This window comes from Mustela erminea, chromosome 2 (genome assembly GCF_009829155.1).
Source record: "Mustela erminea isolate mMusErm1 chromosome 2, mMusErm1.Pri, whole genome shotgun sequence".
Lineage (NCBI taxonomy): Eukaryota > Metazoa > Chordata > Mammalia > Carnivora > Mustelidae > Mustela > Mustela erminea.
Window position 1 is genome coordinate 69,046,836 of NC_045615.1, and position 20,067 is coordinate 69,066,902.

At 36.3% G+C, this 20,067-nt stretch overlaps 1 protein-coding gene across 1 annotated transcript in view; it reads right to left on the reverse strand.

Moving 5' to 3' along the window:
• Nucleotides 1-20,067, reverse strand: part of ZGRF1 (zinc finger GRF-type containing 1) — an 81,204-nt gene that overhangs the window by 13,167 nt on the left and 47,970 nt on the right. The window contains exons 20-26 of the mRNA XM_032333180.1: nucleotides 16,419-16,562; nucleotides 14,031-14,145; nucleotides 12,531-12,793; nucleotides 10,270-10,429; nucleotides 5,359-5,436; nucleotides 4,948-5,095; nucleotides 857-984 (exon numbers count right to left, since the gene is read on the reverse strand). Coding sequence (XP_032189071.1) covers nucleotides 857-984; nucleotides 4,948-5,095; nucleotides 5,359-5,436; nucleotides 10,270-10,429; nucleotides 12,531-12,793; nucleotides 14,031-14,145; nucleotides 16,419-16,562 — 1,036 coding nt within the window. The remainder of the gene's footprint in view (nucleotides 1-856; nucleotides 985-4,947; nucleotides 5,096-5,358; nucleotides 5,437-10,269; nucleotides 10,430-12,530; nucleotides 12,794-14,030; nucleotides 14,146-16,418; nucleotides 16,563-20,067) is intronic.

The window sequence follows — 20,067 nt, forward strand, 5'->3', positions numbered from 1 at the left end:
TCCTAGTAGAATCCTAGCACGAGAGCTATCAAGGCTTTGAAAATTATGTAATCTGGGGTGCCTGGGTGACTCAGTTGGAAAAGTGTCTCACTCTTGATTTCAGCTCAGGCCTCCTCCTGGGGTCCTGAGATCAAGCCCTGTGTCAGGCTCTGTGCTTAACGGAGAATCTGCTCTCTTCCTCTCTTTCCCCTAGTCCCACTATGTTCTCTCTTTCTCTTTTTTTTTTAAGATTGATTTTATTTATTTGTTTGTTTGACAGAGAGAGAATGCAATCTTGCCATTTGCAACAATATAGATGGACTAGAGGGTATAATGCTAAGAAAAGTAAGTCAATCAGAGAAAGAGGAATACCATATGATTTCATTCATATGTGGAATTGAAGAAATAAAACAAACAAAGGGAAAAAATAAGAAAGAGACAAATCAAGAAACAGACTTTTCATTATAGAGCACAAACCAGTGGTTACCAGAGGGGAGGCCGGTTGTGGGTAGGCTGGGGGGAGAGGGCTAAACAGGTGATGGGGATTAAGGAGGCACTTGCGATGAGCACAGGGTGTTACACGGAAGTGCTGAATCATTATATTTTACACCTGAAACTAATATTACACTGTATGTTAACTAACTGGAGTTAAAGTTAAAACTTCAAAAAAAGAATTACATGATCCAAATGTCTCAACTGTGATCTAACAAAATCTTGACACATTAACCAAATCCTCCCAAATTATCTTCTGCATTCTTTTAAATGAGTTTAGTACCTAAATTACTAAGAATTTTCACACAAGTTTAGTAAGAGTTTGAAGTGAGAAATTATTTGAAATAATTGTGAAATCTGTGTTTTTCAGAAATGTTTAGGTTACCTTGCAATAGGAAGGAGAGAGGCCGGTTCAGTTATTTGACTACACTCATCCAGCACAACTACAGGAAATTTAAGATCATTCATGCATGGGAATGGGCAGGCTGCACAGGTAATTCCAACTACTCGTACCTTTATTACAACAAGAATATTATTAATTAACAACTTTTTGAGAAAATAAGATAATGAATTTACCAAAGAACTTGTAAAGTTAAAATCAGAAATGAGCTGTCCTAATTTAATTACTGGCAATCAAGAATCACAAGTCACTTTACCTCCACATTTTTATTATTTCCACATAGGAAATGGAAATCACAGAACAAAGGCTACTTAAGCCACAAGTCCCTTAACAAGAACAAATAAAAGGCACACTTTGATATTTACTAGGAAGGTATTATATTATCAAGGATTTTAAAAATATTAAGGATGACATACAAATGTCATCCTTCTAGATGAAGCTGGATAAACACATCATCCATTACTATTATCAACACAGGCCAAAGTTCTCCACAAAGAGCACTGAACACGCTAATGAACTGTACTTTGCTTTACCTTCAAGCATGTTAGGATTTTGACTTATTTTAGAAAGTAAAAATGTCTAACTATTTCTAAACAACAGTAAATTAAAGTGTACTTGTGGTCTATAAGCATATTTGAATCTTATAATTCTCAAATATTATAGCAGAATACCATTATTCTCAAGGCAAAAAGCCTGATTAAAAAAAGCTAACATTTAATCTCTGAAACGAAATATAAACAAAAGGAAAATCACTGAATTTTCTGATTAGATGTGGTCAATTGCCCCTGTAATCTAATAGCTACATACACATACACACACACACACACACACACACACACTCACTCATACACACATACACACATGCATATATAATTTTTTTCCCTCTTAACAATCTGGAGAATAATTCCATTTCCTTTTTTTTTTTTTTTTTTTAAAGATTTTATATATTTATTTGACAGGGAGAGAGATAGTGAGAGAGGGAACACAAGAAGGGGGAGTGGGAAAAGGGAGAAGCAGGCTTCCCACTGAGCAGGGAGCGCAACGACTCAGGGATCGATCCCAGGATCCTGGGATCATGACCTGAGCAGAAGGCAGACACTTAAGGACTGAGCCACCCAGGCGCCTCTATAATTCCACTTCTTAGTAGCAAGGGCAGTCCACAAAAATGGACCATATTTTTTGTCAACAAACGTGACTGACAAAAATATGCTTTACAAATTAAATACTACCTCCATAGATCCCATAAAACAAGAAATATTATATACATTAATAATAACATTTATCACATATAATAGCCCTGTCAGTTAGATTTTCCTTTTGTTAAAAACAAGAACAAAATCATGAAGCCACATTTATGTTAGAAACTCCATACTTTTTAAATAGCTCTTTTAATATGATCCAGCAGAAGACACCACTGTAGCAGTATACACTGCTCATGTTATCACTTTCAAATATCATTCATTATTTAATTTCTGGAAACTATACCTGATAAAGACAACCTTAGACTAAGAACCTGAAAGTTGTGAACCAGGAAGCAATTTTTTTTAAAGAAATATCTAGTACAAAAACCTAAAGAACTAAGGTTTCTTTAAAATATTATATGATTTGTATCTTTAATTTGTTATATTGCTAAGATTCTAATCACAGAAGAAATTTTATTACTGATCTAGAAAATAGCAATTAAACTATGAAGCATTTTTAAAATTTAATTTTATTGTAAAGACACGTCACTTTAGAAATGTACTAGCTCTGAATGCCTAATTGGAGGTTGGAAATTTGCTAGACAAAATTTTTTTTTTTTAAAGATTTTATTTATTTATTTGACAGACAGAAATCACGAGTAGGAACAAAGGTAGGCAGATGGGGGGGGGAGCAGGCTCCCTGCTGAGCAGAGAGGCCGATGCGCAGTTCAATCCCAGGACCCTGGGATCATGACCTGAGTTGAAGGCAGAGGCTTTAATGCACTGAGCCACCCAGGTGTCCCTGTTACACAAAACTTTTTTAAAAATGTTTCCTTTAAAAGAGTTTTCACTGGGGCACCTGGGTGGCTCAGTCAGTTGTACATCTGACTCTTGGTTTCAGCTCAGGTCATGACCTCATGGGTCATGAGATCGAGCCCTGTATCAAGCTCCAAACTCTGCAGGGAGTCTGCTTAAAGACTCTCTCCCTCTGCCCCTCCCCTCACACGCATGTGCATGCAGACATGTATGCACTCTCTCTTTAAAATACATAACTCTTGGGGCGCCTGGGTGGCTCAGTGGGTTAAAGCCTCTGCCTTTAGTTCAGGTCAGGATCCCGGGGTCCTGGGATTGAGCCCCACATCGGGCTCTCTGCTGAGCGGGAAGCCTGCTTCCTCCTCTCTCTCTCTCTGCCTATTTGTGATCTCTGTCAAATAAATAAATAAAATATTTTTTTTTTTAAATAAATAAAATCTTTTAAAAAAAAAAAAAAGGCCTCTGCCTTTGGCTCAGGTCATGATCTTAGGGTCCTGGGATCGAGCCCCGCCTCGGGCTCTCTACTCAGCGGGGAGCCTGCTTCTCCCTCTCTGCCTGCTTCTCTGCCTACTTGTGAACTCTGTCTGTCAAATAAATAAATAAAATCTTTAAAAAAAAAAAAAGTAAAATACATAAATCTTTAAAAATAAATAAATAAAAGAGTTTTCATTTGTAAACAGATAATACCAATGAGCAATATACTATGCTATCTGGGCTTTCACATAGAAAATTATCAAAGAAATCATTAACGATTATTCTTACATATCAATATTATGTTGGATAAGCGAGTAAAATGATAATTTACATAAATGACTAATTTGCATGGATTGAACCCAGTCAAAATAAACCCTTCTGGATTTAGCTGGGGAAAAGGAAGTAGTTAACTCTATAACTCAAAATAACAGAAAGCTAGTCTGAAGTCTTCTAAGGACTTCTATAACCAAAACTTGTAGATTGGTTATTATTTGCAATTTCTCCCTCCCTCCCTGTGAGAGTATTACATATCCATACCCTTTACCATGTGACTTTGCAGAGAGAGAGAGATAGGGGGAGTATATTTCCACCTGAGAGAGATAGGGGGAGTATATTTCCCTGTCCCACTAAATGTTAGACTTGGCCATATGACTTGTTGCAGCAAGTGGAATATTAGCAGACATGACATGAACAAAAGTTTTAAATGTATTTGTGTAATCTAGGCTTCCTTCTTGAACTTCTGCCATCTGTCAGAAGAAGACCAACATACCATCGGCAGTTATTCTCAGAATAAGAGATCTGAACCAAAGCCTCAAGCTGGGCCTGGCCAACTGACCTTTAGAGTCATAATTTTGTTATCTTAAAGTATTGAGATTTTGTTTGTTAAGCAGCATTACTACTGAAATAGCTACACAATATGGGGACCCAAGTATGCTGATTTTTCTGAATCTCTTGCATAAAGTAACCAATGTCTACATGGTCCAAGAAGTCAACAACCCTCTTTTCTTCCCTTTCTCTTTCTTTTCCTCATGCTCTCCTTTCACTGGAGGAGGCTACTGACTGACTTCTTTCTCTTCAGCTACCAGCTGAAGGAAGCTGCCCACATCAAAAGGTGATAAAGGGCTGTGGCTACTTGTTACAGCTTGAGATCCTGTGTGTCCAGTCTTGGCTTCTAAAACTTAGAAGAAAGTATATGAACCTCCTAGATTCTCAGATATAGACAAACCCTGAAAGGCTTGGCTTTCTAGGAAGGCATTAAAGACAAATTTTGCACAGGGTCAGACCTTCTTTTCCTTCTCCATTTCACCTAGAAAAAACCCAAATTTCATTTAACTTGCCAGGAAATCTATTCCCATCTCTTCTCTTTCCTCTTTGAGCTTATAAAAAGATATACAAATACAGAAAAGGAGAAAGGATAACTCATTCATGGTTGGATCTGTTCACAAATTTGAAGAATGTTTTTCAATAAGATAAAACATCCACTGGATAGACATACACATACTTTTTATTTGACTCTAAGCTATCACGGTTTTATTTAAATGAAATATTCTTCATTAACAGGAATAAAAGAATTCTGAGTAGTATATACAAATTAAGAAACAAACTTACCTGCTTCAGCAGGGTTTTATTGGTCCCCAGTTTATGCTGTTCAATACTTTTTCTGACATAGACCCTTTCCAGAGGAGTCAAGTCTTCTTTCATTAGTGCATGTAGTTCTTTCAGTTGTTCATTTTCACTTTCTGAGCCAGCATGCAAACTAAAAAAAGAATTACATAAAAGAATACCCCTCTCTTTTTTTTAAATTAACATATAATGTATTATTTGTTTCAGGGGTTAGGAATATCCCTCTTTATCCCATTTTCACAACATTAGAAAAAAGTAAAATAGAGATTTTCTAAGTTAACAACGACAACAAAAAGATAAAGCTTTCTCCACTCTTTTTCAAAAACCAAACTTAAAATTATATAAAATTATTATACTTCTTTGAGCACTCTGACTTTTGAAAATCAGTATTCTTACCTATAAGGTAAAACTGGCTTGGCAATCTTCCTGACACTCCCAACTCTGACAAACTTTTCAAAGCCAAGACTGAGAAGCCTTGAAAGAAAACAAGATCAAATAGATTCTATTTAGAAGAATTTATAAAGCAAAGTTTCACCTAATATTTATGTTATTAAAATTATTTTTGTGTAACAGTGTATTTTATAGTTATAGAATTCAACCTGATGTGCCTAAATGAGAAAATGCAATGTAGCTAAAAGCTTTTTAATATAATGCATTTTATAAAGAATTTTTAAATTATACTGAAGGTTCATTAAATGTTTCTAAAATACTGATGTTGGGGCGCCTGGGTGGTTCAGTGGGTTAAGCCTCTGCCTTTGGCTCAGGTCACGATCTCAGGGTCCTGGGATCGAGCCCCACATTGTGCTCCCTGTTCGGCGGGAAGCCCGCTTCCCTTCCTCTCTCTCTGTCTGCCTCTCTGCCTACTTGTGATCTCTGTCTGTCAAATAAGTAAATTAAATTTAAAAAAAAAATTAAAAAAATAAAATACTGATGTTAGTATTTATCACAAATAAAACTGTCTCTGACATAATAATATGGAAATAATTATATGGAAAATAGCTACCATAGCATTTATTAGGAATGCGTGCCCTACTTTTACATACATTATCTCATTTAATACTCATTACAGCTCTGCATGATAGTACTCATTCTATAGATGAGGACTCCAAAGATGAGGTACTTTGCTGAGGCCACAGAGTTAATAAGTAGAGTCAGCCATGATTCAGCCTAGGCAAGTCTGTCTACCTTCGAAAGCTATGATCATTCTTCTACATACATCATCCCCAATTAGGGCTTTGTGAAGAAGCCACTCACTCTCACCTACCTTTCTGTCTCATTTATCTTAGAGCTCTGGCTCTAGGCTAGAAACAGAGTAGGGATCTCAATGAATATCCAGTTCTCTACAACATCTTCTGTCACCTCAAATGGGAATTTAAAGTGCTAGAAAGCTAAATAAACTATAGCTTTCCACACATAGTTTTCCTAAATAATTTGGAAGCAGTTTGTTTAATGTCAATACATGGATAAATTGCAACTTCTGCATATTTCATAGTCCTCATCTTGACAGTCAGTCTCAAAACACAGATTACATTTTTTCAATGCAATTTTATGTTAATTCTGTGATAACAGAGTATGCAGTATCCTCATCATACCACTAAAATAGGGTAAAAAGTATGTTTTTTGAGGGCACCTCGTTCACTCTGTCAGTTAAGCATCCTCTTGCTTTGGGCTCAGGTGATCTCAAGGTTATGAGATGAGCCTTACCTCGGGCTCTGCACTTAGCTGAAATCTGTCTGTCCCTCTCTCTCTGCTCCTCCCCCTACCTCGCACGTTCTCTTTCTCTCTAAAATACATAAAATCTTTAAAAAAAAAAAGTACATTTTATTTCTTCTCAAGAAACTCTTTGTCCCATCCTGTCCATTACTGTCAGAGTACATTGTCCAAATGTATTGCTAAATGTTATTTTAATGTGTGAGTCTAGCCTATATGCAGTTGAGGTGAATATCCTAATTATAGATCCATATTTCTCAGGTCCTTATCAGAGGCTTAAACATTGGAGAATTTCTCCTAAATGTTTTAGTATTCAGTACTTACCTTCCTTCTTCATTCTAACTTTATGATTTTTCTAACTTTTCTAACAGACTACAGTTAAATTTTCATCTCAAGCGGAGCAGTCTAAAGCTTTTTCCTGTTTAGCCCCCAAGTAACTCCTCATTTTCTTGAATCAAGAAATGTATTCAGGGTGCCTGAGTGGCTCAGTTGGTTGAGCAACTGCCTTCGTCTCAGGTCATGATCCTGGAGTCCCAGGATCGAGTTCCACATCAGGCTCCCTGCTTGGCAGGGAGTCTGCTTCTCCTGCTGACCTCTCTACTCTCATGCTCTCTCTCTCTCAAATAAATAAATAAAATCTTAAAAAAAAAAAAAAAGAAAGAAAAGAAATGTATTCAGTCTCTGTTTTAGATTACTTAGAAGACTGTACACTGGCAGATCCTTTCTGAAGGACAATTTTGAAAAATAAATTAGGAAGCTTAGAAAATATTTACATCTTGTGGTGCCTGGCTGGCTCAGTCAGTAAGCAAGCAATTCTTGATCTCAGGGTTGTGAAATTAAAAAAAAGAAAAAAAAATTTAGGGGCACTTGGGTGACTCAGTTAAGTGCTGACTGTTGATTTCAGCTCAGGTTATGATATCAGGGTCATGGGATTGAGCCCCACATCAGGCTCCTCACTCCTTGCTCAGTGTGGAGCCTGCTTAAAATTCATTCTCTCCCTCTTTCTCTGCAGCTCCCTCACCCCCCTGTATGCAAAATGTGTGTGCTCTCTCTCACTCTCTCAAATAAATCAATAAATCTTAAAAAAAAAAAAAAAGTTTACATCTTTTATCCTAGGCCTGAGACTGTTCTTTAAGGAAAGAATCAGAAATGAAGACAGATTAATATTTAAGGATCTTTACTGCAATATTACTTAAAATGGCAAAACTCTAAAAAAAAGTTTACCGATCAAAAATTGCTTGATTAGGAGTTCCTGGCTGGCTTAGTTGGAGAAATTTGGGACTCTTGATCTCAGGGTCCTGAGTTCAAGCCCCATGTTAGATGTAGAGATTACTTAAATAAAACTTTAAAAAATTGCTTAATTAAAGTGTAAGCATATCATTGCATTGCATATGACAAAGTTGAGAAAAATTGTTTTTTCTAAAAAGATGCAATAACATAAATAATCTTTTTAAAAAGATTTTATTTAGGGGCGCCTGGGTGGCTCAGAGGGTTAAGCCTCTGCCTTCGGCTCAGGTCATGATCTCAGGGTCCTGGGATCGAGCCCCGCATCAGGCTCTCTGTTCAGCGGGGAGCCTGCTTCCCCCTGTCTCTCTGCCTGCCTCTCTGCCCACTTGTGATCTCTGTCTGTCAAATAAATAAATAAATAAATATTAAAAAAAATAATAATAATAAATAAAAAGATTTTATTTATTCATTTTAGAGAGTGAGCAAGAGCGTGTGAGAGCAGAGGAGGGACAGAGGGAGAGGGAGAAAAATTCTGAAGCAGACTCTGCACTGAGCACAAAGTCCCATGTGGGGTTGGATCCCACAACACTGAGCTGAAACCAAGGGACAGACATTTAACAAACTGGGCTACCCAGGCGCCCCAATACTTTATCTTTATGTGAAAAAAACAGGACACAAAATACTACGTTATGTTGAATGCTAAGTATGGAAAATAAATGAGTATTTGTGTATACCTTAAAAATCTGTAAAGAAATATATTATCTGTATAGTCTGCATATTTTCCACCTTAAGCATTCACTTATGTAATTATAAAAGTTAATTTTTAAAAAGCCTACACATTTTAAAATGAGTTCTTTCTTCTAATCAAACTTTGTCATTTATGTCAAAATTATGTCAATATGTTATTGGGATATTGGTAAAATAAGTAATATTTTCTTTGCATTTAAAAAAAATTTTTTTAAGTATTGTATTTATTTTAGAGAGAGAGAGAAAGTGAGAGAGAGGATGCGTGACTAGGGAGAGGGGCAGAAGGAGGGAGAAGAACAAGCAGATTCTACATTTAGGGCAGGGCCCAAGACAGGGCTTGATCTCATGACCCTGAGATCATGACCTGAGCCAAAATTAAGAATCAGATACTTAACTGCTTAATTGACTGAGCCACACAGTACTCCTGTCTTTGCATTTTCAATAAAATTTTATACAATGACAAAAATTTTATACCTGCAAGACAGATTATGATTGCCTTCCTTAGATCCCTATTACTAAAATAAAAAATTAATTTGACTAAACTGATGAGCTATTTTACAATTATAGGTTCATAAAGACGGGTATTTAAGGACGACCTATAAGTTGGTTCAGCAATTTCAGCCCACTTCCAAGGTTCTTGAGTCAGGAACAAATGACTTTTATTCATGGCACTGGTAACAGCATAAGCAACCACAAATATGCACTGGTATCCCTTGGTCCCCAAGTCCAGTGGAAAGACACAGAAGGTCCAGATAGATTCTTGCACATGCATTGTGTTGAGCTGCAGAAAAGAAACACTGAACTCGGAGAGCCACTCTTCTTATAACAATCAGTAAGCAAATCGGCTCTTTGTCTTGGAGGGAGACACTACCTTGTCAATCAAGGCTGCTTGCTGCAAACATAACACTGAGAAATGTCTTGGGTAATCGTGGTCAGGGCTTTGCATCCTTAACATCCCAGGAGGAGTGCTCAGGGTCCTAGGGCAGATTGCCTCCCTCAACAATATACCCTTTAGCCCTACATGACCAAGCTTAATTTTTAGTGAGGATCCTGTCCTTGTGCCAACATGGTCAGGTTTGGTATTTGATTTTATCATATTTATAACCTAGTAATTTAGTTTATTACTCTTTCATTGATGCTCTCTCAGTCAGAGACTAAGGCCTTGAATTTTTGACATGCCCAGCAAAAATATGCATGGACACTCAGGGCCCAAGATGGATTGTCTCTCTCAACAATAACCTAAAATATTAACTACTTAGGGCCTCCTGGTTGGCTCAGTCGGAGGAGCATGTGACTGGATCTTGACGTCCTGAGTTCAAGCCCCACGCTAGAGGCAGAGTTACTTAAATAAATAAAACTTTTAAAAATTTAAAAGAGAATAAAATAATAAAATATTAGCTATTTATTTTCTTAAAGATTTTATTTATTCATTTGACAGAGATCACAGGCAGGCAGAGAGGCAGGCAGAGAGAGAGAGGAGGAAGCAGGCTCCCCAGTGAGCAGAGAGCCTGATTCGGGGCTCAATCCCAGGACCCTGGGATCTCTGCTGAAGACAGAGGCCTTAACCCACTGAGCCACCCAGGCATCCCCAATTAGCTATTTAAATATACTAGTCATACGTACCCAAGAAGTACTCTGTCCACAGCTACATTAGTGGAAGAAGAAATGAGAACTTTCCATGGTCTTGCATTTCCAACTGTAGGAACTTCACTCTTTTCAAACAGCTGTACAAGAAACAAAATCACCACTGCCAGCAAATAACTCTTTCCCGCTCCAAAAACACCTAATTATTTTGAAGGAAGGAGAAAAAAAATAAAGGCAATACTATAAATAAATTTCTGAAAGCACAAGAAACATTTCATCCATCTGCCCTCCTCTCTCCTTTGTTTAAATTAATTTGTTCAAAAAACATTCATTGAGTTACCACTATGTGCTTAGCAGAGGGGATAAGTAGATAGATAACCAAAGACCTCCATATTTAATGAGACCCTAGACAAAGTAAAGGAACAATGATAAAGTAGGGTAAAAAAAAAGAACATTTCTTCTTTTGCCATTCAAAAATTTATGGTATGTATAAAAGAACATTTCTTTCTGCTTTGGTGGAGATGGGAATGTTTCCTAAAAATAAGAAGTACAGAACTAAGTCTTTCAGCATAAGATATCTAGACTGCTTAAAGAAAGGTCACTCTAGGCAAAAGCATGACAAAGTATGTAGATGCTACCTATTTCTATACAGGCTATTGCAAATAGGCAAGAGATGAGGCTGACAAGATAGGCAGGAGGATAAATCACAAGGGTTCTGCGTGGTATGGCTAAAAAGTTCATTTTGTCTTGTAGGCCAGGGACAGTCCCTGGAGGATTTCAAGCAACAGAACTGACTTGGGCAGATTGTATTTTGTAAAAACTACTTGAGTGAAAATAATTACAAAAGGTAAAACTAAAGGTAGATCAATTAGAAAACTGACAATAATTGCTACAATATTGTTACAATACTTTAATACATGCTAACTTCCCTGAATGCCTCCCTTTCCTGAGTGCCTAAGCCCTTTACTAATCAGTTAAGTCATTTAATCTTCCAATCTAAAGAGACAGACGCTATTATCAACTCCATGTTACAAGGCAGGAAATTAAAAAGATAAGTAACCTACCCAAGATCATACAGCTAATAAATAAAACAGCCAGGATATAAATCCAGATTCTAGCTCAAGAACCCACTCATATATTACCAGTATATATGAAGGTATGATGAAGGCTGGGCTTAAGGGGATGCAAGTGATCTGGAGAGAAGAAAACTGGTATGAAAGAAAGGTAGACACTAGAAGGGAAACATCTCAGTAACTGATATGATGAGGGAAGATAAACAAAGAGTAGGAGGAGGATTAAGAGAGGCACTTCATCTAGGGAGAAAGAGTAATCAAGGATGACTCCCAGATTTCTAGCTTGGTCAACAGGGCGGTATGATGCAAATCCTCAAAGTAGCACAAAACTGCTCAGTGGAGATCTGTGAGAGGAAATGAGCTAAAAGGGTGACAATCTGGATAGAATGATTAGTTCTAAGAGGGGGAAAGTAAAGCTCCCTTACCGGGACAGAACCAAACGAGGTTAAAAATAGATTCAAACTTAGGTAAATTGGAGAAGAAGAGCAGGATATTGACAGGAGTTTCTGTTATAAGCTCTGTTTCCTGTTTTAGAGGAAAGATCAGTTTCAGAAGAGAGTGGGGGCAAGGGCAAGGAGGATGCCCCTTATATTCTTCATATAAGAATGAAGGTTTGGGGGCGCCTGGGTGGCTCAGTGGGTTAAAGCCTCTGCCTTCAGCTCAGGTCATGATCCCAGGATCCTGGGATCAAGCCCTGTATCAGGCTCTCTGCTCAGTGGGGAGCCTGCTTCCCTTCCTCTCTCTCTGCCTGCCTCTCTGCCTACTTGTGACCTCTGTAAAATAAATAAATAAAATCTTTTAAAGAATAATAAATAAATAAAATGTCAAATAAATAAATAAAATCTTTTAAAAAATAAAAGAATGAAGGTTTGGAATAGCTGCTGGGGGAGGATGAAAGAGTGAGCTGAGTAGGAATTAAGAAAAGGCTTTGCTGCTCAGAGTTGAAGTTCACTCTGATAGTACAACACATGGATACCTAGATCACATCTGGATGCTATAAATAATGAGTATATAATGCTACTCATTCATTAGATACGCTGCCTATTCTCCCTTTCAGGGTGGTCACTTCTACTCTCATCTAATAGTTTACTAAAGTAGGTTCAGATTCACAATAATCTATGTAGTTTTTCTGGAATCTTGTCTGACTAGGAAATTACAAACAGACTAAGTTACAAAAGCTTATATAACAGTATATTTACTAGAACTATTATCTTTCTTGCTTCTTACCATGTATAATCGTGATAGGGAGGGTATGGATTTGCAGTTCCTTCACTTCTTCAACATTTTCATGGGATGCCATCATTTGAGCTATCTGAATTAAAGCTGTAGCTTGATCCTTATTTAAATTGTGTGCCTGAATTAATTCACTAGCTAACCTCAATGTTGCTTCTAGGCTGAGAAGTTCAAATTTTGTGCTGACGTTTGAGAAGGCTGGTGGGATAAAATTTCTCTTATTGACTCTCTTGTTGCTAACTGTAGTTGATGAAGACCTAGTAAAAAGGCAGCAAAAAAGAGAAAAAGATTAAAAAGGAAAATAAGGGGTTTTTGAAATAAATAAACCTATTCATAGCTTAACCTTCACTGCATATGCATCACAAAGAACCTTTTCTTAAAGGTACAAATGGATATATGTCCCAATCTGAAGCGGGGGAAAGAGAAGAGAACTAACATTTGTTGATGACCAAATATGTGCAGGCACTATGCTAAGCATTTTATATATTATTGGACATAATCTTAAAAACAACATTAGGAAGTAACCACCCCAAATAGAGATAGAGAAATATTAATTTTTTTCCCCAAAACGCACACAGATAATAAGTGGTGTACTGATTTTAAACCCAATGTTCCACTATATAAGGTTGACTTAGATAATTAATATGGCCTCTATTTTAGGTAATACTACAATAAATAAATCGGTTTTATTTCTATTTCTATAAAGAATGAATTCATTTCAAAGATTAAATAATGATGATAGGATGCTTGGGTGGATCAGTCATTAAGTGTCTGCCTGTGGCTCAGGTCATGATTCCGGTGTCCTGGGATTGAGCCCCACGTCGGGCTCCCTGCTAAGCCGAAAAGCCAGCTTCACCCTCTCCTACTTCCCCTGCTTGTGTTCCCTTTCTCACTGTCTCTCTCTGTCAAATAAATAAACAAAAAATATTAAAAAAGGAAAAAAGTTAATAACATAATGGAACAGAAAGATTTTAATTATTTACCTAGAACTTCATTATGGTGAGAAAAATGAAACACCACAAGAGAGATCATAAAATTCCAAATTAGAAACTAGACTTTATCTACCATTTTAGTGAATTTAATAGACTATCACTTCCAATATCTTAAAAAGGGGGAATGGTTCTTGAAAAATTAGAAGTTATATGTTATGTCAAGAATAAAGTTAGTATCGATATACATTACTGAATTCAAACTATAAAAGGATTCTTTCAGATATTTAATAATTTGTGGCATAAAAATACAAATGCATAAAAAAATCAACATTCAAAAGATCCTTAATATATTATTCCTTGACAAACAGAAAAAAATTTTTATTAGTTTTTATTTTATGAGTTTTTATTTTTAACTATTGACAAGCAGTAATCTCATGGTCTCTGAAAGATAAGAAAAATAGTACTGGCAAAAATTTATGTACTGGGCTTTGACTGCATTTTCATATTCAAGTTTAGTCACACTTTGGAATACCAATGACCCAAAGGTAAAATAATGACTTACATTGTTAACAAATACTGTGTTAGAGGTAGAGTAGCTGGATTAAAGTTGTCCTGAATGTTTTTCAAAGTGGTCAGCTCTGTGCTAGCATTACAAACCAACAATGCATGGACCACCACTGTAGAAAGAATGCAGAAAATAAACATTAAATATTTTAAAAAATGGGTCATAAAAAAACTATCAAAACGTTCAGTTGGGTGGCTCAATTGGTTACGCATCTGACTCTTGATTTCAGCTCTGGTTGTGATCTCAACATTCTAGGCTCGATCCCTGTGTCAGGCTCTGTGCTGAGAGTGAAGCTTGCTTAGGATTCGCTCTCTCCCTCTTCCTCTGCCCTCCCCTCTCCCCAAATGTTCATTTAACTCAGAGCTCAGCTACTGAATTAATCACATGACATAAAATAAACCCTTAAGTACCTGTGGAGGTCCTTTCATCCATTAAATTATAACACTGCTTATACATACATTTTATATAGGTATTCATAAATTGCATAAGTTAAATCAAATTTAGCCTTCTATACATTAGCTAATGAGCAAGAACAACTGTTCTGAGTTAGTGCATGGTAACACTGCTCAACAGTTCCAACTAACAAGCATACCATCTTGTGCTGTATAGTAGGATTTGTGTAATTTCTGAACATTTTCTTTCATTTCTTCAACTATTTTATAGGAAAATACAGAAAGTCAGAAGGCTGATATGGGGGAACAACTGCAACAAATATGAAAATATGCATACGAAAGTGACAAATTAAGTAACAAATATTTACACAATTAGACTTTTACTGGACTCAAGCTAGTTGACTAGCTTTCTCAGTTCTTGAAAAAAATCAAAAGTTAAAAATGTATACAAAATACTTAAAATGGGGGGTGCCTGGGTGGCTCAATGGGTTAAGCCTCTGCCTTCAGCTCAGGTCATGGTCTAAGGTCATGGTCTCAGGTCCTGGGATCAAGCCCCACATCAGGCTGTCTGCTCAGCAGGAAACCTGCTTCCCTTCCTCTCTCTCTCTCTGCCTACTTGTGTTCTCTGTCACATAAATAAAATCTTTAAAAAAAAAATACTTGAAATAGGGACGGCTGGGTGGCTCAGTTGATTAAGCATCTGCCTTCAGCTCAGGTCATGATCCCAGGGTCCTGGGACTAAGTCCTATGTAGTCCCAAATTGGGCTCCTTGCTCAGCGGGGAACCTGCTTCTCCCTCTGCATGCCACTCCCACTGCTTGTGCTCCCTCATAAATAAATAAATCTCACAAATAAAATCTTTCCTAAAAAACTTTTTAAAAAATACTTGAAATGAATCATTAAATGTTGTGTCTCTAATTATAGACCAAATTGAACCATCAGGAATTATTCCAGAGATCAGGATATATCTGATCTCTGTAGAGAAATCTACAGATTCTTTGAACTGGACAGGGATTCAGCCCACTAAAACTTCCTTTATGAAAATAATAATAATAATAATGAGGCTAGTAGCCTACTATCTTATTAAAAATTTCTCAAAAATCATACCTTCCTATTCCACTGCTAGGAAAATCCCTACAAAATCTAAAAGACCTTCTCAATGTAAAAATAAATGATGTGTTTACTAAATGTACCCTATTAGAAAAATAAGCCAAAAGAATTAAAAAACCAAGAGAATCAGAACTTGATATGAGAAATTATTTGAGAAAATTCTTATTTTTTTTTTAATGTTTATATTTTTAAAAATTAGTTATATAAAAATCAACTTAAGGGGCGCTTGGGTGGCACAGTTAAGTATCCAACTCTTGATTTCAGCTGAGGGTCTTGGTCTCCCGGTCATGAGATCAAGCTCTGCACTGGACTCCGTGCTCAGTGTGGAGTCTGCTTGAGTTTCTCTCTCCCTTTTCCAATGCCCCCCACACCTCTCTCTCTCTCTCTCAAATAATAAATGGATTAATCTTAAAAAAAAAAAAATTCAACAAAATACTTAAGTGAGGGTTCAAGATTTTATTATATTGTTAGCTCTGTGACACTTGAACTGCAAAAATATATATTCAACTTTCATACCTATTTTCAGGAACACACTGCATACAATAGTAGGAAATAGAAATGGATACTTTTTCCTTTTTTGGAGAGAGTGTGCATGAGCTGGGGAGAGGGTTGGGGGAGGAACAAAGGGAGAGGGAGAGAGAAGATCTTAAGCAGGCTCCAAGCCCAGTGCAGAACCCCACGCTGACAACTCTGAGAACATGGCCTGAGCTGAAATCAAAGGTCAGACACTTACCCAACTGAGCCACCAGGTGCCCCGAGGTGGCTGGCTTTTTGTTCACCTTAATCAAATAATCCCACACAAAGTTAGCACCCTTGCTTACAATGTGTCTTATGTCTATCACTCTTCTTTTAATCTAAATTAATATGGGCATGATAACACTTACCATTAGTGGGCCAGTTAGAAGGGAAATAACCTTTCAAAGGTAGAAGCTCCACTTCATTGATAGATGATGGCCCAAAGAAAGCACTACATGCAATAAAAGTATCCAATTCAAAGTCCAGGGTTTTTGATACCACCCAAAGATCATCTGTAAAGATAAACATTTTTTAAAGAACTCAGAACTACACTCAATTCAAAAGTACTTTGGATTTCTTACATGCTTGGTCATATTATTTCTCAAAAAACAAAATTGGCTATTATCTACCAGAGTCTACCCAAACTAAAACCTGAATAAGTGACATTTTATTTTCATGTTTTAATGCAATTACTTTTATGTTTTTTTAAGTTATTTTATGATTATATTAAAAAACAATGTAAATAAAGTAACATAGCATCTAACTCATCTTTCTTATAAAACAACTTTATAGCTATATCAGACTTTCCCAAGGAAAAACATGAGTCTAAAAAGATGCTCTGCCATGTAATGGTTTTCATGCTCAAATAAAGTTGGCAATCTGTGGACAGAAGACAAGTTCTCTGAACAGCTTCTACTTAACAGATGCTCTAGATTAATTAATGTTCTTCTTTCTGTATAACACGCCATCTCCACAGCATACTGAGTACCCCTAGTAGGCTATTTCCCACGATACCTGTACATCATTTCTACCACCAGTTGAGCTGATACTTACAAAGAGTCAATTTTATTTTTTCTAAAATTTATTTATACCAGTTGGATTAGTTATAATATTATAACTTAATCAGGTATTATTTGAATCATTACGAATATGAAGAAAAATAATTGTTGCTTTAAGAAAATTAAATAATTCAGAAAGACTTAAGGATTTACTTTAAAAAGTCACAAAATACACAAGAAAAACTGCTCTTGACTCAAATATATTGAGACAAATGTAAAAGCTTAGAAAAGAAATTGAAAAAATCTGAATCACTCTCCACTTAGATTTCTTCACAAGTTCTTGCTTCATGTTTAAGAATTCTGAATGGGGGGCACCTGGGTGGCTCAGTGGGTTAAGCCTCTGCCTTCGGCTCAGGTCATGATCCCAGGGTCCTGAGATCGAGCCCCTCGGGCTCTCTGCTCAGCAGGGAGCCTGCTTCCCTTCCTCTCTCTCTGCCTGCCTCTCTGCCTACTTGTGATCTCTCTGTCAAATAAATAAATAAAATCTTTAAAAAAAAAAAAAAGAATTCTGAATGGTAATTCTTTATGGGTGGTGTATTTGTGGGTATGATTTATACAAGATAAAAAAAGATCACCAATCAAAACACCCAGTCTAAACAAAAGCCTTAATTCTTCATGAAAAGATTATTAAATAAAAATATATTCAAATATTTTAAGTTTCAATGTTTAATGTTCATGTGCATTATTTATTATAATCCCTAACTTAAACCAACTTTAAAAATTAACTGACAAATCACAAGTCTCAACCGCATCAGAAAAGATGATTGATTGGGCTACATTCCCATCTTGGAAAGTCCAATGCATATCAGCATATTTTAGGTTCTGAAAAATCTTAGTTAAGGTTATTTGCTTAATGCAGCATTTTCCAAATTTATTTAGCCACAGAATCCATTTTCTTTACATTGACTTTTATCAATATCCCCACAGAACTATTGTTTTAGAAAATGTTTATGCTTTAGAAAAATATATAAATTAGATATAGAATATGTAGTATTCTATATCTAATTTTTAAAAAGATATTTGCCAGGCACCTGGGTTGTTCAGGCCGTTAAGCATCTGACTCTGAATTTCAGCTCAGGCCATGATCTCAGGGTAGTGAGATGGAGCCTCACCTGGGGCTCTTCACTGAGCCTGGAGCCTCCTTAAAATTCTAGCACTTCCTCTCCCTCTGCCCTTCCCTTGTTCTCTCTCTCTCTCAAAAAACAAAACAAAAAAATGACCAACTGAGGTAACATAGAAATAATTTATTCCTTATTTGCTAATATTTATTTAATCCAACCATCACCATAACTTAAAAAGATCTCCAATTCAAGATAGTTGACAAAAAAAAAAAAAAAATTGTTTGCCTTTCCTTTCTCTCCATAGCCCACTGAAATGACAGGAAAAATTTGAAATACAAATCCAATACAATGTTAGAAAAGAGCCAGTGGGAATGACATGTCTACTTCAGAGCCCTGAGATTCTTATAGAAGCCACAAAGAGAATGAGAAAGGATTATGATAAAAAATCTTACAAAGCCAGGAAACTCCTGATTCTTTATAGGTGACAGAAAGGAATTCTGGGATTGGGGAAAGAGGAAGAATTTTCCCAGCCGATTCTCAGGATAACCCCAACCTCACCACCAAGGGGACAAAGAGGAATTGTGAGTCTTGAAGGTCAGCTGGGACATTAATTAATGGATGATGGCATAATCCTGTCACTCTTAGAGCAGTTGACTCCAGCATTTGTTCTGAGGCTAATTTAGTCTTTGGCTAAAACAAGACTGCCAGCTGGGGGGAGGGGGGTTGGGAGAAGGGTGGTGGGGTTATGGACATTGGGGAGGGTATGTGCTATGGTGAGTGCTGTGAAGTATGTAAACCTGGTGATTCACAGACCTGTACCCCTGGGGATAAAAATATATGTTTATAAAAAATAAAAATAAAATTTAAAAAAAAAAAAACAAAAAACAAGACTGCCAGAAGGACTTTAAGATAGAGAAACAGGGCAGCATACCCACTAACTACTGCCACCACGGATAGGTAAATAGACCAGAATCTATTAGCAGGTCATGTACCTAGGGGAATTTTTTTTTTTTTTTTAAATAAAATAAAAATAAGTCAGGGGCACTTGGCTGGTTTGGTGGAGCATGTGACTTTTGATCTTAGGGTTATATGTTTGAACCCCACATTGGGTGTTGAGAGGACTTAAAAAAATAAAATCTTAAAAACAACAATAACAAAAACCCCACACAGTAATACATATTATATTCTGGGTCAAAAGACATTTTAAATATCAAATAGATGTTATTATTATCACCATTTTATTGATGAAGGAAGAATGAGGCCCGAAAAAGTTAAATATATTATCCACAGATACAAGGACAGTAAATGGCAGATCTGGGACTAAACCCAACTCCCTAACCTCATTGAAGCTGACCATACTGGGGTCAGCCTTCACCCATAGGCAATGCCAGAAAGAGCAGCTGATACACCAGGGGAAAATTAGTTTAAAGGCCAAAATAATGAGACATTTAAGGAGAACAAAGACTTCAAAAAAAAACATACTGGATTACAGAGACCTACAGAAAAGGAAATACCAGAACAGATAGACAAAGAATTTAAATTTATCCTGAAAAAAGATTTTTTTTTATAAGAGATAAGAGATGATAGTAACAATGCAAACTATGACCAAGAAAATAATGAGAAAGAAACAAACAAAAATATTAGGCTGAAAAACATGGTAGTTAAAATAAAGTTATAACTGATGGGATAAAGAGCAGAATAGATACTTTTGAGGAATAACAAAGCAATTTAGAAGACCATATTGAGTATATTTCCCAGAAAGAAGAAAGGACAAAAGCCCAAACAATATAAAAGAAATGTTTAGAGAGTCAGAGATGCTAATATTGGAATAATAAAAGTTCTAGAAAAGAAATAAAAATAAAGTGAAGATTATATGAAGAAATAATGGAAATCAATTT